Source organism: Scyliorhinus torazame, chromosome 4, assembly GCF_047496885.1.
Source record: "Scyliorhinus torazame isolate Kashiwa2021f chromosome 4, sScyTor2.1, whole genome shotgun sequence".
In the NCBI taxonomy this organism is placed as follows: Eukaryota; Metazoa; Chordata; class Chondrichthyes; order Carcharhiniformes; family Scyliorhinidae; genus Scyliorhinus; species Scyliorhinus torazame.
Window position 1 is genome coordinate 124,959,660 of NC_092710.1, and position 26,131 is coordinate 124,985,790.

Sequence of the window (26,131 nt, forward strand, 5' to 3'; positions counted from 1 at the left end):
ACAGATGCTGCCTGCCAGACATGCGGAGTATTTCCTGCATTTTCAGTTCTGGTTTCATTTTCTCTCACTCACACTCATTCCTTCTGAACTATGATAAGTGCTCTGGGCATTCCGTAGGGTTCCCTGCCTCCTTTAATCATCAGGTTTTTAAACCATAGGTTTATATTTCTGTAATTATGCACTTTTAGAGTCTTTATCAGTGAACAAAAAGGTATTATCAGTGATCTTGAAGAGTTGCATGTTTGCAACTAATTCTAAAATACCTCATCCATAGGAGAACCTGCTCCCCTGGGGTGATTCCTCACTCTGAGTCCTGATTGGTCACCCAGGCTTGGCGACCCCTACTCTGCTGCATTGCTCTTAAAGGGACAATCATCACAATTGCATAAAGACTACATCTGAATTTACTTAATTACTCTCCCTTCAGTTGTAGTTATTATTGCCCTTGACCGTTCCTCTATGTTCCCCAATACAGGAAGATTATTCAGCACTCTAAGTAGAGTCCGATTTGTTGGGTAATTCAACTATTTGCATACAATTTTTAAATATAATTTTCCTGTAACATTTATAAAACCTGTTTGGCCTGTATTTAACCTGATAGTAAAATCAGCAAACAGACTGCAGAGGTGCCACTATCTGTTACATAATCCTTCAGGCATAAAAACATGCACATCTTAAAATATTGACTGATTAAAAATCTTCACATTGCTCTGGCAGGAGACCTACAAAGTCGAGAAAACACATTGAGGCATTTAAAACATGCGAGGAAGGAATGGCAGAAATTTTACAGACAAAACCTTTGTGGAGACTGAATTAAAGGTTCTGGAGTAAGTGCAGAGGCACATTTGAAACCTGCTGCCAAAAAATGAATGAATGCAATTAATTTATGATGTATTACGGTGAAGGATTGGTGTGTGCTGTTTTTGAATTTTTGCCTGCATTTCAGTGCACTTTAGCGAATATGTCCCGATTATTCAAAGGATTATTCCTTTGTTGATGGCCCATCCACCGCCAATGGAAAAGGGAGGGCCAAACCTTCCCGAGTCATTGTACAATTGGAAAAGAGGGCAGATCTCAGTCAGGCCAGACAGCAATGTCTTCCAATGTATTCTCATACATCAACGAAGCGGCTTACAATATATTCAAGGACATCAGTAAGCGTTATCTTACGAGGCCCAAGCACTGGGTGGAATATTTTGTGGAAATACTGAGGGAAATTTAACAGTGGTGCGCTGCTCCAGTTAGCAGGAATTGCTCGCGATTTCCGCTCTCTTACTTTTTTCAGTCCCACGAAATTCCAATTAAAATTAAAAGTGCCAGCGGCGTGCACAGAAGACACATGCGCTTCGGTGGCTTTTCATTGGTATGGTGAAACCCTCCAGCAGTTGGTAACGCTGCAGCTACGGGTGGGCTATAAAAGAGCCTCCAGATTAAACAGCTGCATCATGGCCAAAACGTTCCTGCTCGATCCACTAACATTAACATAAGGCCACAAAGGTGGCACAGTCTTTTATATTTAAATTCCACTTGTAAATATTTCAAATTACATTTGTTTCATTTAGTTTAATTTATGTGGGCACCATCTTATTTGTTGAGGCCGCTTAGCCAGAGAGCTCAGCATACTGGCACTCCCATAGTTGGCCAACAGGGAGTTGGCGACATTTCCTTTATTGTGGAAGAAACACTGTTGTGTTCTTTTTGTTCATTCTTTATTGAGTGTTCATGTTAGTGTCCATTCTGTGAGACATGACTAAACTTTCAGTCTTAGCTGTCCTCATTTCTATGCAAAGTAAAGGACATTGTCTGAGAACACTCTTAGCAGAGATAATTGTAGGTGAACTCAGTGTCCTGTGAGGACACTGGAGGTCGAGCACCCAGGCACTCCTCGTCTACCCATACTTCCCGAGCCGGTCAGGATTGATGGCACATTATGCAGCAGGATTTCCAAGGACTGAAAACGGGCCCCTACCAGGGAAATTGCTCTATCAAATAACAGGATTCTGTACTGCACTTCCACTATTTTCTCAAGAATATTTGTAGTTCATCAAAGTGAGCACCAAAACGCTGCACCCCTGGGGCCGAGATCATCATCCAAACCATCATTTGCAATGGCAGCCATCATTCCGATGCCACCAGTACAGCTGAGGAGTAGGCATATTCACCAACAAAACCACCACTGAAGGCTGGGCCCCACCCCAGGCACCTCCAATGGCCACAATCAAACGAGGATTCTCTCTGATGTAACACGGCTCCTCATCGCGGAAATCCAGCCAGAATGATCCAGGGACATGGTGTAAGACACGTATCCCCAAAATAAGTATTTATGTATGTGCATTAGGATAAAAAAAAGATTAAAAGACAAGTAGAGCCAGAACTCGTGAAAAACCAGGCGGTCCAGTGCTCACTAACATCATTGATTTTAATTGTTCCACCATTGCCTTGGCTCCAAGCTCTGGGGCGGGATTCTCCCCTACCCGGCGGGGCGGGGGGTTCCGGCGTAATGGAATGGCGGGAACCTAGGGGCCAAGCCCTCACCTTGAGGGGCTAGGCCAACGTCGGAGTGGTTTGCGCTCCACCGGCTGGCGGGAAAGGCCTTTGGCGCCATGCCAGCCGGGGCCAAAAGGTCTACGCTGGGCGACGTGAGTCGGCGCATGCGCGGGAGTGTCAGCGGCTGCTGACGTCATCCCCGTGCATGCGCAGGGGAGAGGGTCTCTTCCGCCTCTGCCATAGTGAAGACCATGGCGAAGGCGTAAGAAAAAGAGTGCCCCCACGGCACAGGCCCGCCCGTGGATCGGTGGGCCCCGATCGCGGGCCAGGCCACCGTGGGGGCACCCCCCGGGGCCAGATCGCCCCGTGCCCCCCCCCCCCCCAGGTCCCCGGAGCCTGCCTGCGCCGCCTTGTCCCGCCATTCAAAAGGTGGTTTAATCCACGCTGGCGGGACAGGCATTCCAGCAGCGGGACTTCGGCCCATTGCGGGCCGGAGAATCGGCGGGGGTGGACCCGCCGACCGGCGCGGTGTGATTCCCGCCCCTGCCGAATCTCTGGTGGCGGAGACTTTGTGACACGGCGGGGGCGGGATTCACGCCAGCCCCCCGGCGATTCTCCGACCCGGCGTGGGGTCGGAGAATCCCACCCCTGGAATCCTGTCCCTCAACCTCTCTGCCTTTGTACCGCATTAAAACCCACATTTGAGTGAGCTTTTGGCACTCTGCCCTAATATCAGCTTTGGTGTTTTGGCGTCAAACCTAGCTTTATAATGTTTCTGCAAAGCCCTTGGGACATCTATTATGTGAAGGGCACTGTATATAACGCACGTTACTGTTGGTGTCCTGGCCAAAATTTACCCCTCAAAACAACACCTAACAATAGATTATCTGGTCATTATCTGTTTCTTTGTGGGGGTGTTAGTTGGCAACTGCATTTTCTACATTAGAATAGTGACTACTTAGCTTTATTTGGCCAGATGACTCAGGTGTGCGAAAGACACGCAAGTGTAAATTATGATTTTTTTCCAATTGGAATGTCATGTTTTGGCTAATTATATAACATGCTATAAGTAAACCAGACAAAATGTTTTCAAGCTCCTCTTTCCCATTACAGAGAAATGTTGTCCAAACTGTGGTGCACCATTGAATCTTGTGCCATGCCGAGGTCATGGGGGCTATCCTGTCACCAACTTCTGGAGACATGAAGGGAAATGCATATTCTTTCAGGTTGGTTTTCCTTTCTTTTTGAAACATACGTTGGCATGCACACATCATCATGTGTTACAAATGTACACATGCTTCCTGAAGGGAAATTTAAATTGTTGCTTTGAAGAAGTTTAATAGAAAGCAATAGGGAGATCATTAATGGCTTGTGTAATTAAGGCAAAAGAGGAGCAACTGGTCATGATTGTGAGGGGAGGGGTGGGGGGGAAACATTGCTCATTTGAATATGTTTTTAATAATTTTGTTTAAAGTCAAAATGGTTTAAAAAAATGCTAAAGTAATATCATCCATTTTACTGACTGTGTTGATGTCTTTTTTAAACCTCATTTTAATTCAATAAAAAAAGTTTCGCACAAGTACAATTTGCGATCATTAAAACAGTTGGGAAGGGAGTGGGGGGGGGGGTGGTTGCGGCTGGAGTGACTTTAAAACACCAATTCTACATATTGGGTGGCACGGTAGCACAATGGTTAGCACTATTGCTTCACAGCATCAGGGTCCCAGGTTCGATTCCCGGCTTGGGTCACTCTCTGTGCGGAGTCTGCACGTTCTCCCTGTGTCTGCGTGGGTTTCCTCCGGATGCTCCAGTTTCCTCCCATAAGACCCGAAAGACATGCTCGTTAGGTAAATTGGACATTTTGAATTCTCCCTCAGTGTACCCAAACAGGCACCAGAGTTTGGCGTCCAGGAGATTTTCACAGTAACTTCATTGCAGTGTTAATGTAAGCCTACTTTGATACTAACAAAGATGATTATTTTATCACCGTTCATTAAAACAAAGTCCCGGTTGCTTTCTCGGCGAGCTCTTTTTAAATATTCCATTCGTGCATTACATTTTATCGCCCTGTTAGCTAAATGTGCTGGCAACCTGTAAATAATTTAGCTTTGTGAATGAGAATAAACAATGGACAGATGCACGAATACACTTGTACACTTCCAGCAAGTTCTAAATCACTAGCTGATTTTCTTCATTTATCATTCATTCAACAAATTACCATCTTAGAATGTGGTCATCATTTCCAACTGTGATTCCTTCTCACACACACAAGTGTGCAGCCAAATCCTGCACACTTGTGTATATATAGTTAGTCAGTACTGCCCTTTAGACAGAAAGTGGTAGGTTGGAGACCCACTCCAGAATTCGAGTACATAATCTAGGCTGGTTGAGGAAGTGTTGCAATCTTGGCGATGTCATCCTTTGGATGTGACGGTAGACTGAGACCCCATTTGCCTGTTCCAAATGGACGTCAAAGGGCTCATGACACTACTCAAAAAATAGAGAATTTTACCTGAAGGCCTGGACAATGTTCTTTCCTGAATTAATACGATTAAAACATTCTAATCGGCCATTCATCCTTCTGCATTTGTAAGATCTTGTTATAGATCATAGAACATACAGTGCAGAAGGAGGCCATTTGGCCCATCGAGTCTGCACCGACCCACTTAAGCCCTCACTTCCACCCTATTCCAGTAACCCAATAACCCCTCCTAAACATTTTTGGACACTAAGGGCGATTTAGCATGGCCAATCCACCTAAGCTGCACGTCTTTGGACTGTGGGAGGAAATTGGAGCACCCGGAGGAAACCCACGCAGACACGGGGAGAATGTTTAGACTCCGCACAGACAGTGACCCAGCGGGGAAGCAAACCTGGAACCCTGGCGCTGTGAAGCCACAGTGGTAACCACTGTGCTACTGTGCTGCCCTGTTCAAAATGGCTTGCCATATAAGTCACCGAACACAAAATCACAGTGATGAATTAGAAATTAAGTTCTTTAAAACTTTTCTGAGATGTGAGATTAAATCCTTTACATAAGAAATTGATTTAGCCTTTTTAGTTCCTTAATTTCTATTGTTTGTGATAGAATTGCTAATATAATATATGGTTCCAGTGGACGTATCTGTATATACCTGGTTTATGCACTATGTTCGATGTAACCTGACAAATGAAGTTTGACAAACTGTAGCATTGGATACAGGGTATGTCAATTAATCTAGTATAGTACATAATGGTTTGTTGGCTGGGAGAACAGGCAGTTTGTGTCTTCAATGGTGTGGCAAAAATTTCTCATGTCCTTGAAGTCTTTCAGGACATGCTGATTGGTCAGGAATAAAAGTTTATGTTTTGGATGGTCCCTCTGACCTGTGGACTCCAGGCAAGGACAGGCTGACCAGTCATATTCTGGTACTTGCTGAATGCTTGTTTATTAGTACGACATCTAAACAGGTTACGTTTGAACATAGAGTTCCAACCTTTCTCTTGAGAATCTAACACATGACTGACGTGATAGACTGCTGTCAGTAATACATCATCATCTACATCATACATTAGCAGATCTATTCTGTTAACTCTTTATATTACACCACTCTCCAAGAATAATATTATTCTTTAATTTTTATATTTTTAAAAAATATATTTTATTCAAGATTTTTTGGCCAAACATAACAGTACATAGTTTTTCTTTTAAACAACAATAAAGCAATATAAATAACAGTGGCCAGTTTTAAACAAGTAAATAAATAATATATAAACAGAAACAAAAACAAAAACAAAACTAAATGGCAACTGCCTTGTCAAAAATAGTTACTCTCCAAAGATACAATCCAACAGTCCAATATACATTACCTATAACAAGTGTCTATACCTATACAATGACATCCCTAAGAGCCCGCCCGGATCCTCCCCCCCACCCCCCCCCCCCCCCCCCTCGCCCCTGGGTTGCTGCTGTTGTCTTTCTTTCTTTTTCATTCCCTCTATCGTTCTGTGAGGTAGTTGACGAACGGTTGCCACCGCCTGGTGAACCCTTGAGCCGAACCCCTTAATACGAACTTGATCCGTTCTAACTTTATAAACCCTGCCACGTCGTTTATCCAGGTCTCCACGCCCGGGGGGTTGGCTTCCTTCCACATAAGCAATATCCTGCGCCGGGCTACTAGGGACGCAAAGGCCAAAACATCAGCCTCTTTCGCCTCCTGCACTCCCGGCTCTTCTGCAACCCCGAATATAGCCAACACCCAGCTTGGCTCGACCCGGACCCCCACCACCTTCGAAAGCACCATAGCCACCCCCACCCAGAACCCCTGTAATGCCGGACATGACCAGAACATGTGGGTGTGATTCGCTGGGCTTCTCGAGCATCTCCCACACCTATCCTCTACCCCAAACAATTTACTGAGCCGTGCTCCAGTCATATGCGCCCTGTGTAGAACCTTGAATTGTATCAGGCTTAGCCTGGCACACGAGGATGACGAGTTTACCCTACGTAGGGCATCAGCCCACAGCCCCTCCTCAATCTCCTCCCCCAGCTCTTCTTCCCATTTCCCTTTCAGCTCATCTACCATGATCTCCCCCTCGTCCCTCATTTCCCTGTATATGTCCGACACCCTACCATCCCCCACCCATGTCTCTGAGATCACTCTATCCTGCACCTTCTGCGTCGGGAGCTGCGGGAATTCCCTCACCTGTTGCCTCGCAAAAGCCCTCAGTTGCATATACCGAAATGCATTCCCTTGGGGCAGCCCATATTTTTCCGTCAGCGCTCCCAGACTCGCAAACGTCCCATCTACGAACAGATCTCTCAATTGTACTACCCCAGCTCTTTGCCATGCTCCAAATCCCCCATCCATTCTCCCCGGAACAAACCTATGGTTATTTCTTATCGGGGACCGCACCGAGGCTCCCGTCCTTCCCCCATGCCGTCTCCACTGCCCCCAAATTTTGAATGTTGCCACCACCACCGGGCTTGTAGTGTATTTCTTCGGTGAGAATGGCAACGGTGCCGTCACCATTGCTTGTAAGCTGGTCCCCTTGCAGGACGCCCTCTCCAATCTCTTCCACGCTGCTCCCTCCCCTTCTCCCATCCACTTACACACCATTGAAATATTGGCGGCCCAATAATAATAATTTAGGCTCGGTAGTGCCAACCCCCCCTATCCCTACTACGCTGCAAGAACCCCCTCCTCACTCTCGGGGTCTTCCCGGCCCACACAAAACTCATAATGCTTTTCTCAATCCTCTTAAAAAAAGCCTTCGTGACCATCACCGGGAGGCACTGAAACACAAAGAGGAATCTCGGGAGAACCACCATTTTAACCGCCTGCACCCTACCCGCCAGTGACAGGGACACCATGTCCCATCTCTTGAAGTCCTCCTCCATCTGTTCCACCAATCGTGTTAAATTAAACCAGTGCAAGGTTCCCCAATTCTTGGCTATCTGAATTCCCAAGTATCGGAAGTCTCTTGTTACCTTCCTCAACGGTAAATCCTCTATTTCCCTGCTCTGCTCCCCCGGATGCACCACAAACAACTCACTTTTCCCCATGTTCAATTTATACCCCGAAAAATCCCCAAACTCCCCAAGTATCCGCATTATCTCTGGCATCCCCTCCACCGGGTCCGCCACATACAACAAATCATCCGCATACAGAGATACCCGGTGTTCTTCTCCTCCCCTAAACACTCCCCTCCACTTCCTGGAACCCCTCAGTGCCATGGCCAGGGGCTCAATCGCCAGTGCAAACAATAACGGGGACAGGGGACACCCCTGCCTCGTCCCTCTGTAAAGCCGGAAATAATCAGACCCCCGTTCATTCGTAACCACACTCGCCATCGGGGCCCTATACAGCAACTGTACCCATCCGATATATACATCTCCGAAGCCAAATCTCCTCAGCACCTCCCACAGATAATCCCACTCCACTCTATCAAATGCTTTCTCAGCATCCATCGCCACCACTATCTCTGCTTCCCCCTCTGGCGGGGGAATTATCATTACCCCTAGCAACCTCCGTATGTTCGTGTTCAGCTGTCTCCCCTTCACAAACCCAGTTTGGTCCTCATGTACCACTCCCGGGACACAGTCCTTTATCCTCGTCGCCATTACCTTGGCCAGAATCTTAGCATCCACATTTAAAATAGAAACCCGCATTGCAGCGGGTCTTTTTCTTTCTTTAGGAGGAGCGATATCTTTGCCTCTGACATAGTCGGGGGCAACTGCCCCCTTTCCCTAGTCTCATTAAAGGTTCTCGTCAGAAGCGGGGCCAGCAAGTCCATATACTTCCTATAAAATTCCGCCGGGAATCCGTCCGGTCCCGGGGCCTTCCCCGCCTGCATGCTCCCAATCCCTTTCAATACCTCCTCCATCTCAATCTGTGCTCCCAGTCCCGCCCTCTCCTGCTCCTCCACCTTAGGGAATTGCAGCTGATCCAGAAAGCACATCATTCTCTCCTTCCCTTCCGGGGGCTGAGCTTTATGTAATCTTTCGTAGAATACCTTGAACACCCCATTCACTCTCTCCGCTCCCCGCTCCATCTCTCCCTCCTCGTCTCTCACCCCCCCTATCTCCCTCGCTGCTCCCCTCTTCCTCAGTTGGTGGGCCAGCAACCGGCTCGCCTTCTCCCTATATTCATACTGTACACCTTGTGCCTTCCTCCATTGTGCCTCTGCATTACCCGTAGTCAACAAGTCAAATTCTACATGTAGCCTTTGCCTTTCCCTGTACAGTCCCTCCTCCGGTGCCTCCGCATATTGTCTGTCCACCCTCAAAAGTTCTTTCAGCAACCGCTCCCTTTCCCTACCCTCCTGCTTTCCTTTATGTGCCCTAATAGATATCAGCTCCCCTCTAACCACTGCCTTCAACGCCTCCCAGACCACTCCCACCTGAACCTCCCCATTGTCATTAAGCTCCAAGTACCTTTCAATACACCCCCTCACCCTTAAACATACCTCCTCATCTGCCAATAGTCCCATGTCCATTCTCCAGGACGGGTGCTGTTCTTTTCCCTCCCCTATCTCCAGGTCCACCCAATGTGGAGCGTGGTCCGAGATAGCTATAGCCGTGTACTCCGTCCCTGTCACCTTCGGGATCAGCGCCCTTCCCAAAACAAAAAAGTCTATCCGTGAATATACTTTATGGACATAGTAGAAAAACGAGAACTCCTTACTCCTAGGCCTGCTAAATCTCCAGGGGTCTACTCCTCCCATCTGCTCCATAATGTCCTTGAGCACCCTAGCTGCAGCCGGCCTCCTCCCGGTCCTGGACCTCGATCTGTCCAGCCCTGGGTCCAGCACCGTATTAAAGTCTCCCCCCATTACCAACTTTCCCGCCTCTAGGTCCAGGATACGTCCCAACATTCGCCTCATAAAATTGGCATCATCCCAGTTCGGGGCATATACGTTCACTAGAACCACCGCCTCCCCTTGCAATCTGCCACTCACCATCACGTATCTACCCCCACTATCCGCCACTATGGTCTTTGCCTCAAACAGTACCAGTTTCCCCACTAATATAGCCACCCCCCTGTTCTTTGCGTCTAACCCCGAATGAAACACCTGCCCCACCCATCCTTTGCGTAGTCTGACCTGGTCTATCAGTTTCAGATGCGTCTCCTGCAACATAACCACATCTGCCTTTAATTTCTTTAGGTGTGTGAGTACCCGTGCCCTTTTATTCGGCCCGTTCAGCCCTCTCACGTTCCACGTGATCAGCCGGGTTGGGGGGCTCTTTACTCCCCCCCCTCCCCTTGTCGACTAGCCAGCCCCTTTTTTAATCCAGCTCCTCACCCGGTTCCCACGTAGCCGTATCTGGCCCCGACGGCGCCCTCCCGCCTCGACCACCCCACCCCGTACCAGCTCCCCCTTCTCCCCAGCAGCAGCAACCCAGTTAACCCCCCCCAGATCCTCTTCTAGCGTAATTGCAACCCCCATGTTGCTCCCAGAAGTCAGCAAACTCTGGCTGACCTCGGCTTCCCCCCGTGACCTCGGCCCCCACTGTGCGAGGCCCCCTCCTTCCTGCTTCCCTGTTCCCGCCATGATTACCATAGCGCGGGAACAAAATCCACGTTTCCCACTTGGCCCCACCCCTAATGGCCGGCACCCACAATTCCTCATCCTTCCCCCACCCCCCCCCCCCCCTCCCCCACGACATGGGGAAGAGAGAAAAGTTACAGGGTCGCAAGATTAACAACTTGGGAGATCATCCCTTCCCCCTTTTTCCCCCCCTTCACCCCACGTAATCACACCACCACTTTGTCCCAAACGTTCTTTTTCTGGCCCGGCTCTCCCAGCTGCTCCTCCACAATAAATGTCCACGCCTCTTGTGCCGTCTCAAAGTAGTGGTGCTTCCCTTGGTGTGTGACCCACAGTCTTGCCGGTTGCAGCATTCCAAATATGACCTTCCTTTTGTGAAGCGCCGCCTTGGCCCGATTAAAACTCGCCCTCCTTCTCGCCATCTGCGCACTCCAATCTTGATATACGTGGATCACCGCGTTCTCCCACCTACTGTTCCGAGTTTTCTTTGCCCATCTGAGGACCATCTCTCTGTCATTATATCGGAGAAATCTCACCACTATGGCTCGAGGTATTTCTCCAGCCCTCGGTCTTCGCGTCATAACTCGATAAGCTCCCTCCACCTCCAATGGGCCCGTCGGGGCCTCCGATCCCATTAACGAGTGAAGCATCGTGCTCACATATGCCCCGACGTCCGCCCCCTCCGCACCTTCGGGAAGACCAAGAATCCTTAAATTCTTCCTCCTCGCATTATTCTCCAACACCTCCAGCCTTTCCACACACCTTTTGTGTTGTGCCTCGTGCATCTCTGTCTTCACCACCAGGCCCTGTATTTCGTCTTCATTTTCAGCGGCCTTTGCCTTCACGACCCGAAGCTTCTGCTCCTGGGTCTTTTGTTCCTCCTTTAGCCCTTCAATCGCCTGTAATATTGGGGCCAGCAGCTCCTTCTTCATCTCCTTTTTAAGTTCTTCCACACAGCGTCGCAGGAACTCTTGTTGGTCAGGGCCCCATATTAAACTGCCACCTTCCGATGCCATCTTGCTTTGTGCTTGCTTTCCTTGCCGCTGCTCTGGAGGATCCTCCGCAATCCGGCCACTTTCCTCTCCTTTTTCCATCTGTGTCCGGGGGAATTCCCTTCTGGTTTACCGCACAGTGTTTTTAGCCGTTAAAATTGCCGTTGGGGCTCCTATTAAGATCCCAAAAGTCTGTTCCACCGGGAGCTGCCGAAACGTGCGACTTAGCTGGTCATCGCCGCACCCGGAAGTCTCAATATTATTCTTTCATAACAATATGAAGCTATGGGCAGGATTTTCTGAACCTTCTTGCCAGTGGGATTTCCCAGTCATGCTGAAGGTGACCCCATCACCCCCCTCCCCCCAGACAGGATCCCTGGCAGCAGGGTGGGCGAGCAATGCAAAGCTCCATAGATACTTGCAGGACCATAAGATTCCACCAGCAGCCATGACGGGCTGCCGTCACTATCAGAAAACAAACATGCCGTGGGAATGTGGGGGAGGTTACTGGAAAATCCCACCCTACGTCTTTAACCATTTACATTGCATTTCTGTAACTCCCTTTTTACAATTACAAATTCTACCCAACTTCAACTCTTCTCTTCCCCAAGTCACAGTTTTTGGGATTCAGTCTCCCATAGTATTCCTGGTGCTTAGGGGAGACAGCTTGGAGGCAGGTGGGTTTTTCTATTCTTCAGGAGGACCAGAATGGAACAGCTGTTCAGCAGCATGGCTGCTAAACAGAGTGCATGTTTCAGGACTACTGAACTGCAAGAACAATGAGTAATTTGTAATGGTCAAAGAGAGAAGGCTGAAGAGCATCAACCTTTCGCTGCCCTGGGACTAGAAAAGAAGAAATCAGGATTCTCAAGAGAACATCTTGCTCCCTTGAAGCACTGAGGCCTTTAGAAGACTGATGATCTTTAACGCCAACGAAGACTCTCACAGGCATATTATTTACTATTGCATCGATGGCGGAAAAGGTTTTGAAGAACTGAGATTCCAATGAAGCTGGACGATGAAGGAACAAAAACAGTAAAATTCTAGTAAGCCTTTTAGGAAAAGAAGAGATGACTTCCCAAAGGTATCTGGGAAGGACGGTCTACTTTCAGTAGATACTGGTAAGACAGCCAGTGTGTGTGTGTGTGAGAGAGAGGTAGTGGCCCATTCTGAGAAATGGGAAGAATTGCAGAGGATATTGAGACAAGACAGCACCATCTTCTGCAATGGGAAGAATTCAAATGATAAAGTGAAGAGGAATTTTGTGCAGACATATAACTTCAAGACAAGTTTGCTGTGCAGGATTGTAAAGCTTTAGAAGGACTAAAGATTCTGCTGCAGCCTCTGTGATGATATGCAGTGCTAGAGGATAGATGACTTGCATTTGGGGCTGATGCATGGGCTTTAATTGACTCTCACCCCTGGAGACATCCTCCATGGACTCTGACATAGAATCGGCTAAGATATTCTCCATGCAAGATTCCGAGACATAGAAAATTGGAGGAGGAGTAAGCCACTTGGCCCTTCAAGCCTGCTCTGCATTCCCCCGATATCTTTGATCCCTTTCGCTTCCAGGAGCTATATCTTACTGCTTCTTGAAAACATACATTTGGATTCAACTGCTTTCTGTGGTAGTGAATTCCACAGGTTGAACACTCTCTGGGTGAAGATATTTCTCCTCATCTCTGTCCTAAGTGGTCTACCCCATATTCTCAGACTGTGGCCCCTTGTTCTGGACCCCCCTAACGTAGGGAACATCTTTCCTGCATCTACCTTGTCCTGTAGAATGTCGTAGGTTTCTATGAGGCCCCCCTCATTCTTCTGAACTCCTGTGAATATAATTCTAATCGACTCAATCCTTTCTCATATGTCAGTCCCGCCATCCCAGGAATCAGTCCGGTACCCATTAGCTGCACTTTCTCTGTAGCAAAGGACATCCTTCCTCAGATAAGGAGACCAAAACTGCACACAATATTCCGGGTGTGGCCTCATCAAGGCCCTATATAATTGCAGCAAAACATTCCTGTTCCTTTACTTGAAACCTCTCGCGATGAAGGTCAACACACCATTTACCTTCTTACCACCTGCTGCACCTGCATGCTTACCTTCAGCGACTGGTTTATGAGGACACCCGGGTCTCATTACACATTCCCCTCTTTAATTTCTAGCAATCAGCCTTCCTGTTTTTGCTGTCAAACTGGATAACCTCACATAATACTGCACCTACCCACTCACTCAGTATGTCCAGATCACACTGAAGGGTCTCTGCATCCTCCTCTCAGCTTACCCTCCCACACAGCTTTGTGTCATCTACAAATTTGGAGATATCACATTTAATTCCCTCATCTAAATAATTAATATTTATTGTGAATAGATGGGTTCCCAATGGTACCCCACTAGTCTGCCTGCCATTCGGAAAAATACCTGTTAATTCCTACACTTTGTTTCCTGTCTGCCAACCAGTTTTCTATCCATCTCTATGCACTACCCCTAATCCCATGTGCTTTAATTTTACACACTTATCTCTTATGTGGGACTTGGAGTCATGGGGTTTTGTTGAAAGCTTTCTGAAATCCAAAGAAACCACATCCACTGGCTCCCCCTCCTCACCTCTACACATTACATCCTCAAAGACTTCCAGTAGATTAGTCAAGCATGATTTCCCTTTCGGAAATCCATACTGACTCTGTCCTATTCTGCCACTATTTTCCAAGAGCTCTGCTATTAAATCTTTTATAATAGACTCTAGAATTTACCCTGCTACCGACAGGCTGACTGGTCAATAACTTAAAAAAAAAAAAAAAAATGTTTTTATTAGGCTTTTTCTTTTTTATACAAAACAAAGATGAACGTGAACATAACACAGAAACTATATACATTGGTTACCATTCACTATACACATCAGTTACAATTCATATTTCTCTGTAAATGCCTATCTTTGACTGGGCCTCCTGATCCCAACTCCCCCTTTCTTCCCGATCACCCTCCCTTTCTTGCTATCTGGCGTGTCTTCCTTGTTTGTTGGATCTTCAAACCTGGACCTGTTGGGGTAGAATGGTGCTACGTATGCTGTTTAGTGTTGGGCATGGTTCGGTTCTGTGCCTCTTTGTCCCCCCCCTCTCTTTTTGTTTGTTCTGTAGTTCTTCTGTGGATCCCCCTCCTCCAAGCTTATTGGCTGCTGGCTACAAACATGTCTTGGAACAGATTGGTGAATGGCTCCCACATTTTGTGGAAGCCCTCTTCCGACCCCTGGTTTGTTAATTTGGACAGCCCGCAGCTTTGGGTGGTGCTGCCAATCGCCAGCTGAGCAGGATTCTCCTGCGGGTGATTAGGGAGGGCGTCAGCCCTCCTCCCCATAAAGAGTTCTGGCTGTTCTGATACCCCGAAGACTGCAACTCTCGGGCATGGCTCCACCCTCATCCCCTGAACCTTGGACATCGCCTCGAAGAACGCTCTTCAGAACCCAACAAGTCTGGGGCATGACCAGAACATGTGGGCATCGTTGGCCAGGCCTGCCTGTCACTGTTTCTATTTGTCTTCGATCTCCGGGAAGAACCTACTCATTTTGGTTCTGGTTAAGCATGCTCTGTGCACCACTTTCAGCTGCATGAAGCTTTGTCTCGCACAAGTGGAGGTGGAGTTGACCATGTGCAGTGCTTCACTCCAGTCTCCACACTATTTTGAACCCTGGGTCTTCCATTTTTTTCTTGTCTCGTTCAGTCGAGAGTGTGTCTTTCCCAGTAGTCACCCATACAGGTCCCCGCAGTTTCCCCTGCCTAGGATGTCCGCGTCCAGTAGGTCTTCTAATAATGATTGTTGCGGCGGCCGTGGGTATGTCTTTGTTTCCCGACGTAGGATGTATCTTAATTTTTTTCTCCCGGTCAGTTGTAACTTCTCTGTCAGTTCCTCTCGTGTTGTCAGTCTGTGTGGAAGTCCCTAACCCTAACCTTCTTGGGGGAGGGGGTGGGGTTGGGCACAGCCCTTTTCCAATCTCACATCTCACATAGAGCAGCATGGTAGCATTGTGGATAGCACAATTGCTTCACAGCTCCAGGGTCCCAGGATCGATTCCGGCTTGGGTCACTGTCTGTGTGGAGTCTGCACATCCTCCCAGTGTGTGCGTGGGTTTCCTCCGGGTGCTCCGGTTTCCTCCCACAGTCCAAAGATGTGCAGGTTAGGTGGATTGGCCATGATAAATTGCCCTTGGTGTCCAAAATTGCCCTTAGTGTTGGGTGGGGTTACTGGGTTATGGGGATAGGGTGGGGTGTTGACCTTGGGTAGGGTGCTCTTTCCAAGAGCTGGTGCAGACTCGATGGGCCGAATGGCCTCCTTCTGCACTGTAAATTCTATGATCTATGATCTATCAAGAGCGTGGTCGAAGATCATGATCGCGGAGTATTCCACTCTTACGAAGCCTGGAAGCACCGATTTGCCCACTGTGGTGAACCACTGTAATAGGAGATGTAAGGTAGGACCTGCACTACAGGTTCACCGGTAGCTCCTGCCGGCTGGCTCCGCCCACGGAGAACTGTATAAATATGCATGACCTCCAGTGCCCTGCCATTTCGCCAGCTGCAGCAGGAGGCCACGCATCTGACTGTAATAAAGCCACAGTTGGACCCAACTTTAGTCTTTGTGCAATTGATCATGCATCAATATATTACAGTCAGATGCGTGGCCTCCTGCTGCAGCTGGCGACCCGGGCCCCACACGACAGCCTTTGTCACCTGGGGGTCACTCGATTGTACCATCTGGTCAAAGCTCGCAATCTGCCCTACTCTGTTGAGGAAGTAAGGACAGTCACCAGGGACTGCCAGGTCTGTGCGGAGCGCAAGCCGCACTTCTACCAGCCAGACCGTGTGCGCCTGGTGAAGGCTTCCCGCCCCTTTGAATGCCTCAGCGTGGATTTCAAAGGGCCCCTCCCCTCCACCGACCGTAACACGTATATTCTCAGTGTGGTCGATGAGTATTCCAGATTCCCCTTCGCTATCCCATGCCCCGATATGACATCTGCCACCGTCATCAAGGCCCTCAGCACCATCTTTGCTCTGTTCGGTTTCACCGCCTACATCCACAGTGACAGGGGATCCTCATTCATGAGCGATGATCTGCGTCAGTTCCTGCTCAGCAGGAGTATAGCCTCCAGCAGGACGACCAGCTACAACCCCCGGGGAAACGGCAAGTAGAACGGGAGAATGGGATGGTTTGGAGGGCTGTCCAGTTGGCCCTACGGCCCAGGAACCTCCCAGCCTCTCGCTGGCAGGAGGTTTCTCCCTGACGCTCTACACTTCATCCGGTCACTATTGTGCACCGACACCAATACCACACCCCATGAACGTGTTTTTACCTTCCCCAGGAAGTCCACATCCGGGGTGTCGCTCCCGACTTGGCTCGCTGCTCCAGGACCGGTCCTTCTCTGTAGGCACGTCCGACTCCACAAGGCGGACCCCTTGGTGGACAGGGTTCACCTGCTCCATGCCAACCCTCAATATGCCTACGTTGAGTTCCCCGACGGCCGCCATGATACTGCCTCACTCAGGGACCTGGCACCGTCAGGTTTCACCCCAACACACCCTCCCACCAATGCACCCCCCCCCCCCCACCGCACCGCCAATATTGACCCCACCAGACCACCTCCCCTCCCCTTTTCCGCATAAGAGGACGAAGCGCCATTCCCACAATCAGCACTACAATTGGGGATTTGTAAACAACTCCCACTAATGTTTTTTGCTCCTTAGTGTTTTTTAGTTCTATCCATACAGATTCCACATCATCAGAGCCAATATCCTTCCTCATTAATTTCCTCTTTAACCAGCAATGCAACTCCACCGCCTTTTCCGGTTTGTCTTTCCTTCTTAAATACTGAATACTCCAGAACTTCAAGAGAGTCAGGGACAGAGGCGAGTTTAGTGGCCATCACTGAGGAGAAGGAGCTGGGGAAGATGAAAGGTCTGAAGGTGGATTATTCACCCAGACCGGATGGACTACACCCCAGGGTTTTGAAGGAGATAGCAGAGGAGATTGTGGAGGCATTGGCTGTGATCATTCAGGAATCACTGGAGTCATGGAGGGTCCTAGAGGAATGGAAAATGGCTAATGTAACACCCCTGTTTAGGAATGGAGAGAGGCAAAAGACTTCCGGTGACAGTGGGCGGGAGGCAGCCGCACACTGGAGGGCTCCCGCTTGGGAATAGAAATTTCAGAGTTTTAACGCCCGGTCCCGGGGGCAACGGAGGCTAAAAAGGCTGTAAGAAGGCACAGGGAGGAGAAACGTCCAAGTTTGGGAGAAAAACGTCCGTGAAAAAGGGGGTTGACGAAAGTCCGCCGGTGAGTGAAAAAGTCAGCGAAGGAACTGCAAGGAAAGCAGAGGTTGGAGCACCAGGGGAGGTCACAACACTCACAGCAGAAGAAATGACCAAGGTGATGGCTGTGGAACTTGAAAAACAGTTCACAAAATACATGGAAGCGATGAAGGAGATGGGGGCGGTATTGAAAGTGCTGGAGGGGAGGCGATTGCCCCGGTGAGGGCGGCAGTATCAAGCGCAGCGGCGGAGGTGCGGGAGCAAGGTGAGACATTGAAGGGAGTGGAAGAGGCATTATCGCAGCACAGTGATCAACTCACCTCGATGGGGAAGGAGTTGCGGAGGGTGATAGAGACCAACAAGGGTCTGCCAGCCAAAATGAAAGACCTGGAAAACAGATCCGGGCGACAGAATCTGAGGATTGTGGATCTGCCCGAAGGGGTGGCAGGCGCGAGGCCGATAGAGTATTTTGCCACGATGTTGGCAAAGCTATTGGGTTGAGGGGGACGATCCCTCCCGATATGAACTGGATCGGGCTCATCGGTCGTGGAGGCCTATACCAAAGGCGAGTGAGCCACCAAGAGTAGTAACTCTGTTTCTGTAGGTATAGCGTGAAGGAGAAAGTCCCGTGCTGGGCAAAACAGAAACGGGTGGTGCAGTGGGCAGGAGCTGGCATACGGATATACCAGGACTTTACGGTGGAGCTGGCGAGGAGACGGGCTTCATTCAGCCGGGTGAAGGCGGCACTGGACATCAGCAAGGTGCAGTGCGGCATAGTGTATCTAGCTAAGCTGAGCTACAAATCCAAGGACTTTTATTTTGGGACGGCGGAAGCAGCGGAGGAGTTTGCGAAGGCAGGAGGACTGTGGCAGAACTGAGAAATGATCGTGTATCGATTGTAGCCTCATGTAACTTTATTTTTTCACTGCGTGTTGGTGTATGTACTAAATGAGTCGACACTGTATATATTTGGACAAGGGAAGAGATGGGACTTTCATTTGCAATGATGGTCCTTTGGGGCTTGGGTGTGTACGCAGGGGTTGTGTGCTAAAGGGGATTTCTTGGTTTTCCTGAGACAAGGCAAGGGGGAAGGAGATCCGGGCTGGTCCTCCACGCTGGCCGGTTTACGCCGGCCAGTGAACGGGAGTGAGGTGGGGGTGGAGGGGTTGCGGCCATCGGAGCCTGGTAGAACAGGTTTTGGTGAGTCTAGCCGGGTTGCAAAGTTGGGGGAAGGAACCGAGGTTGGGGGGAGGAATTTACAAGGGTAAGTGGGGAGGAGTCTGGGAGGGGGAGTGGGGCGTCTACAATTCATGGGTGTCATTCACGGTACTCTTTCGGCGATTGGATGGCGCTGAATATTAGGGGGGTTTTGGGGGGTGGACCGTAAATGTCAATGGTGACCATAGGCGATTCCAGATTCCTTTTCCTTTTGTTCCACCTTGGGAGGGTTTGTTTTATTTGATATTGTCAGGTGGGTCGTTGTGTGGGGGTTGGTGGGAGGATGGGATCGGTGTTGTTAATAAGGGGATTGACATTGTAGTCGTTACTGTTTACGGTTTGTTGGTGAGGTGTAACTTCTGAAGAAAATGTGAAAATGGAGAATAAAAATATTTTAAAAAAGGAATGGAGAGAGGCAGAAGATGGGAAATTATAGGCTGATTAGCCTGACTTTGGTCATTGGTAAGATTTTAAGAGTCCATTATTTAAAAAAATATTTTTATTAAGGTATTTGCATGTTTTTATAATAATAACAGCGACATAAACATGGTACAATAAACATTTCTACCCCCATCACAATCTTCACACACCCAAACCATAAAACAACAGTCTGGCCCGCTCCCCTCCCCCCCCCCCCCCCCCCCCCCGCCTTTGGAATTCTGCTTCTGCTGACATTTTAATTTTTCCCGAGAAAGTCGACGAACGGCTGCCACCTCTGGGTGAACCCTACCATTGACCTTCAAGCCGAACTTTATTTTCTTCAGACTGAGAAACCCAGCCATGTCACTAACCCAGGTCTCTACACCCGGGGGCATAACCCTCCATCCCCTCCAATGGGTCTGAAATATACAAGAGCAGTTCGTCTGTGGAAAGTGAGACCCGGTGCTCCACCCCCCCCCCCCACCGAACCAGCCCTTTCCAGTTCCTAGCGGCTCTTAACGCCATGACCAATGGCTCTATGGCCAGAGCAAACAGTAGCAGGGAGTGGGGGCACCCTTGCCCCATCCTTCGGTGTAGTTTAAAATACCCCGACCTCAGCCGGTTCGTGTACACACTCGCTACTGGTGCCTGATAGAGCAACCGCACCCAGTCAATGAAGCCCTCACCAAGCCCAAATCTTCCCAGCTCCTCCCACAGGTAATCCCACTCCACCTGATCAAAAGCCTTCTCCGCATCCATCGCTACCACCACCTCCATCTCCCCTCCTTCTGAGGGCATCACAACATTTAAAAGCCGTTGAACATTGGCCTCGAGTTGCCTGCCCTTTACAAATCCCATCTGGTCTTCCCCTATCATCCCCGGGACACAGTCCTCTATCTTTGTGGCCAGTGTCTTAGCCAACAGTTTGGCGTCCACATTCAGTAGAGAAATCGGCCTGTTGATCCGCATTGCTCCGGATCCTTCTCCCGTTTCAGGATCAGTGAAATCGAGGCCTGCGACATTGTTGGGGGGGGGGGGGGGGGGGGGAGGACTCCCTTCTCTCTTGCTTCATTAAATGTCCTCACTAGCAGTGAGCTCAATATCTCTGAAAACATATTATAAATTTCCACCGGGTAGCCGTTAGGCCCCGGGGCCTTGCCCTACTGCATGCCCTTCAGCCCCTCAACTACTTCCTCAATTTCAATTGGGGCTCCCAGCCCTTCCACCAAATCCTCATCCACCCTCGGGGACCTCAATTGACCCAAACACTGCCTCATCCCCTCACCCCAGCCAGGGGTTCCGACTCATAATTTGCTGTAAAAATCCTTAAACACCTCATTCACCCCCACTGGGTCCAGGACCTATTTCTCACCTCTCCTCTTTACTTTCCCTATCTCCTTGGCCGCCTCCCTTTTTCTGAGCTGGTGTGCTAACATTCTGCTAGCCTTTTCCTCATACTCATTAATCGCCCCCCCTTGCCTTCCTCAGCTGTTCCACCACTTTCCCTGTGGTCAACAGCCCAAACTCCGCCTGTAATCCACCGCTCCCTCAATAGCCCCACATCCAGGGCCTCCGAGTATCCCCTGTCCACCTGGAGTATCTCCTCAACTAACCAATCCCTCTCAGTCCGTTCCGCATTTTCTCTGTGGGCCCGTATCGAGATTAATTCCCCTCTGACCACTGCCTTCAAAGCTTCCCAAACCGTTGCTGCAGAGACCTCCCCGCATCACATGTTTCCAGGTAGTTTTGGATGGACTTGTTCACCTGCCCACGGATCGCTTTGTCCGCTAACCCCACATCCAGCCTCCATAGCGGGCTTTGTTCCCTCTCCAAACTAATCCGTAGATCCACCCAACATGGGGCATGATCCGACACTGCGATTGCCGATACTCAGTATCCAACCCCGCCCCCGGTTTTAGAGCCCTGCTCAAAACTAAAACGTCGATGCGAGAGTATACCTTGTGGACATGGGAGAAAAAGGAAAACTCCTTCGCTCTTGACCGTGCAAACTTCCATGTGTCTACTCCCCCCATCTGTTCCATAAACCCCTTCAATTCCTTTGCCGCGGCTGGCACCCTCCCTGTCCTGGATTTTGACCGGTCCAATTCCACATCAATGACTGAATTAAAATCTCCCCCCATGATCAAGTCATGTGACTCTAAGTCTGGGATCTTACCCAACACCTGCCTCATAAATTCCACATCGACCCAATTCGGAGCATATACATTCACGAGTACCACCCGCACCCCCTCCAGCTTCCCACTCACCTTTATGTACTTACCCACCATGTCTGACACGATTCTCCCTGCCTCGAATGACTCATTTATTGATCAAGATCGCTACCCCCCTGGACTTTGAGTCCAGCCCCGAGTGGAGTATTTGGCCAACCCACCCCTTTCTCAATCTAGTCTGATCTATAGCCTTTAGGTGTGTCTCTTGTAGCATTGCCATGTCCACCTTCAGCCCCCTCAAATGTGCAAACACGCGAGCCCTCTTGACTGGCCCATTCAACCCTCTAACATTCCATGTAATCAGCCTGGACGGGGGGGGGGGGGGGGGGGGGGGGGCTTCCTGCCCTCCACCCCTCTGCCGACTAGCCATCACCATTTTTAGGCCAGCCTCCAGCTCGCACCCCCCTGGCCTCCGCGAGCCCCCCCTCGGGCATTCGCTGTCCCCCGACCTCCCATTTGTCCCCTTGTAACAGTTTGTCCCGTCAGCAAAGCAGCTCCCCCCCCCCTGGTTAGAGTCCATTATTAAGGGCGAGATTGTGGAACACTTGGAAGTACATGATAAAATAGAGCTGAGTCAGCACGGCTACGTCAAGCGGAAGTCATGCCTGTCAAATTCTTTGAGGAGGTAACAAGGAGTTAGACAAAAGAGAGCCAATTGATGTATTTGGATTTCCAGAAGGCCTATGACAAGGTGCAGTACATGAGGCTGCTAAGTAAGATAAAAGCCCATGGTGTTAGAGGCAAGGTACTGGCCTGGATAGAGGATTGGCTGACTGGCAGAAGGCAGAGTGTGGGGATAAAGGAGTCTTTGTCAGGATGGCAGTCAGTGACTAGTGGTGTTCCGCAGGGGTCAGTGTTGGGACCACAATTATTCATTATATACATTAACAATTTGGAAGAAGGAACTCAGGGCATTGTTGCTCAGCTTACAGATACAAAGATGTATAGAGGGACAAGTAATGTTGAGGAAGAAGGGAGGCTGCAGAAGTACTTGGACAGGCTAGGAGAGTGGGCAAAGAAGTGGCAGATGGAATACAATGTGGAAAAGTGTGAGGTTATTCACTTTGGTAGAATAGGGATGTTCTTCAGAGGCTGTATAAGGCTCTGGTCAGACTCCATTTGGAATATTGTGTGCCGTTTTGGGCCCTGTATCTAAGGAAGGATGTGCTGGCATTGGACGGGGTTCCAGTGGAGGTTCACAAGATGATCCCTGGAATGAAGGGCTTGTTATATGAGGAGCGGTTTTTCATAGAATTTACAGTGCAGAAGGAGGCCATTTGGCCCATCGAGTCTGCACTGGCTCTTGGAAAGAGCACCCTACCCAAGCCCACACCTCCACCCTATCCCCATAACCCAGTAACCCCACCCAACACTAAGGGCAATTTTGGACACCAAGGGCAATTTAGCATGGCCAATCCACCTAACCTGCACATCTTTGGAGGAAACCGGAGCACCCGAAGGAAACCCACACACACACGGGGAGAACGTGCAGACTCCTCACAGACAGTGGCCCAAGCTGGGAATCGATCCTGGGACCCTGGAGCTGTGAAACAATTGTGCTAACCACCATGCTACCGTGCTGCACCAAGGGTCTGTGGATGAGGGGGATCTCATTGAAACTTACAGAATACAAGAGGCCTAGATAGAGTGGACGTGGAGAAGATGTTTCCACTAATAGGAGGGACTAGAACCCAAGGGCACAACATCAGACTGAAGGGACGATCCTTTAAAACAGAGATGAGGAGGAGATTCATCAGCCAGAGGGTGGTGAATCTGTGGAACTCATTGCCGCAGAAAACTGTGGAGACCAAGTCACTGAGTAAGACAGAGATAGATAGGTTCTTGATTAATAATGGGATCGGGGGTGATGGGGAGAAGGCAGGAAAATGGGGATGAGAAACATGTCAGCCATGATTAAATGGCAGAGCAGACTCGATGGGCCGAGTGGCCTAATTCTGCTCCGATATCTTATGATGTTCAGTTCCCATCCTTGGCAACCCTGCAACATTGTCTCCGTAATCCCGATGATATCATACCGTTTACATCTATTTGCTCGACTAATTCATCCACTTTATTGCAAATGCTCTGCGCGTTAAGATACAGAACATTAAGGCTTGTCTTTTAAAAATTACTTGTCCACTATTTTTCAGAGGCCGTTTGATTCTGGCCCTTGATTTCTCTACCTATCACTTTTCATATTCCCCTTATTGTCTTATGTTCTTCCCAAATCCCCTTCCTCTGACTCCTTGCATAGGTTCCCATCCCTCTGCCATTTTAGTTTAAACTCACCCAAACTACTCTATTAAATACTCCCCCGAGGAAATTAGTCCCGGTCCTGCCCAGGTGTAACTCGTCCAGTTTGTACAGGTCCCATCTCCCCCAGAAGCAGTCCCAATGTCCCAGGAATATGAAACCCTCCCCCCTCACACCATCTATTTAGCCACATATTCATCTGATATAGCCTGTTATTTCTGCTCCATGACTAGCACATGGCACTGGTAGTAATCCTGAGATTACTACCTTTGAGTTCTTACTTTCAATTTACCTCCTATATTCTGCTTTTAGTACCTCATCCCTTTTTTTAAAACCTGTGCCATTTGTACCACTGGCTGTTCACCCTCCCCTTTCAGAATCTACTGTAGCTGCTCAGACATCCTTGATCCTCGCACCAGGGGGCAACAAACAATCCTGGAGTCTCATTCGTGGCCACATAAACGCTCATCTACTCCGCTTCCAATACCGATTGCATTCCCACATTTTTCACTCCTCTCCTGTGTAGCAGGGCCAACTGTGGTGCAACAAATTTGGTTGTTGCTGCTTTTCTCTGAGAGGCCATTCCCCTCAACAGTATCCAAAGTTGTATATCTGATTTGCAGGGGAATAGCTAAAGGAGATTCCTGCACTGCCTGCGTAGTCCTCTTGCTCTGCCTGTTGTTTATCCATTCCCTTCCTGCTGGTGCATTCCTCATGGCCAACCAGCGATAGACTAGTTATTGCATTGTAAGTTCAGAGGAATAAAGAACTGAAAGTTGCTCAGTTGCTAGAAACACAGGTGTTTCCAAAAATGGCATCAGAGATGGGTGGGATTCTCCGTTTCAGAGACTAAGTGTTGATGCCAACGCTGAATTCGTGAACTTCCACGACAGCAAAACTGCCGCCGAACCTGGATTGATTCCACAACTGTGGAGGGGCTAGCACTGATGCCATGTGGGACACAATCGATTCCAATGAAAAACGGTGCAGGATTCGCGAGGTCCGTGACTGATACTCGGGAGGCTGACAAGCTGCAGCCGCGTATACGCATTAGTCCCCACACAAACTCATCCCAGTGAACAAGATGCACTGGTTGTGCTGGTGTGCACCCATACAGTTGATGGGCACCTAGGGGAGTGGCCTGGGGGACATCAAGACAACCAATGGCCCTAGGTTCACAGTGGGCTGTCAGCAGTGTGTGCAGCTGTACGGCTGCCTTTCTGGCTGCGGCAATGGTGTTCCGTGTCCATCCACCCTGATGCCACAGCTACTCCCTCCCGGTCCTGGCATAAGCCCCCCAGCAGTGGCACAACTGTCAGCAAACTATGACAATGTTGGACACTTTCTGTACCCCCCTCTCTCTATCCATCAGCAGCCACAACACCGGTTTCATGATTTTTAAAAACACAAACGAACCACGCCGTTGGTTACTTGGCCCATCGGAGGCAGAGCACACCAGAAAATACAGGGCAAGGCCTGCTAAATTATATGCAAACAATGTCTACAATTCCGGAACGCACTGATGCCACTGTTGAGGCGATGGAGAATTGGGATTTTGCGTGAAATTGGCACTTGCTGCAATTTCGGCATCATAGCCTATTCTCCGCCCAATTGCGTTTCCCGATTCCGGCGTCAGCTGACGGAGAATGCCGCCCATGTATTGATTGAAAACAAATTCACCAACCTTTAGGACCCATTCTCCAACAGATCACTCAGTGTTGCAATGGCTTTTCCTCATTGAGCAAATACTCCCCCAAGGACATCAGTCCCGTTCCTGCCGAGGTGTGTCCCGTCCCATTTTGTACTGGTCCCACCTCCCCCCAGAACCGGTCCCAATGTCCCAGCAATTTGAATCGAGAAGAGCCATTCCATCAAGTCTTCATGCAGAAAGTCACCATACACCACAGTGCCTTCTGTATCCACCATCACTGGTCTAACTTGATGGATAAGATTCTTAATCACAATCTCCACCCGGGGTCCAGTGGATGGTGTTCCGGTGATAGAAAGGAACTTATTTCTGATTAAATAAAAGCAAATTACTGTGGATGCTGGAATCTGAAACCAAAAGAGAAAATGCTGGAAAATCTCAGGTCTGGATGCTGCCAGACCTGCTGAGATTTTCCAGCATTTTCTGATTAAATAAACTTCCTCAGCAGCTGTAGGGCTGCAGTTCCACTGCTTCTAAACAAAAGTTTGA

The 26,131-nt window shown here is 49.2% G+C and overlaps 1 protein-coding gene across 1 annotated transcript in view; it reads left to right on the forward strand.

The window, feature by feature from the left end:
- LOC140410471 (chorion-specific transcription factor GCMa-like) overlaps positions 1-26,131 on the forward strand; it is an 87,758-nt gene that overhangs the window by 56,750 nt on the left and 4,877 nt on the right. Inside the window, exon 4 of the mRNA XM_072498597.1 lies at positions 3,601-3,713. Coding sequence (XP_072354698.1) covers positions 3,601-3,713 — 113 coding nt within the window. The remainder of the gene's footprint in view (positions 1-3,600; positions 3,714-26,131) is intronic.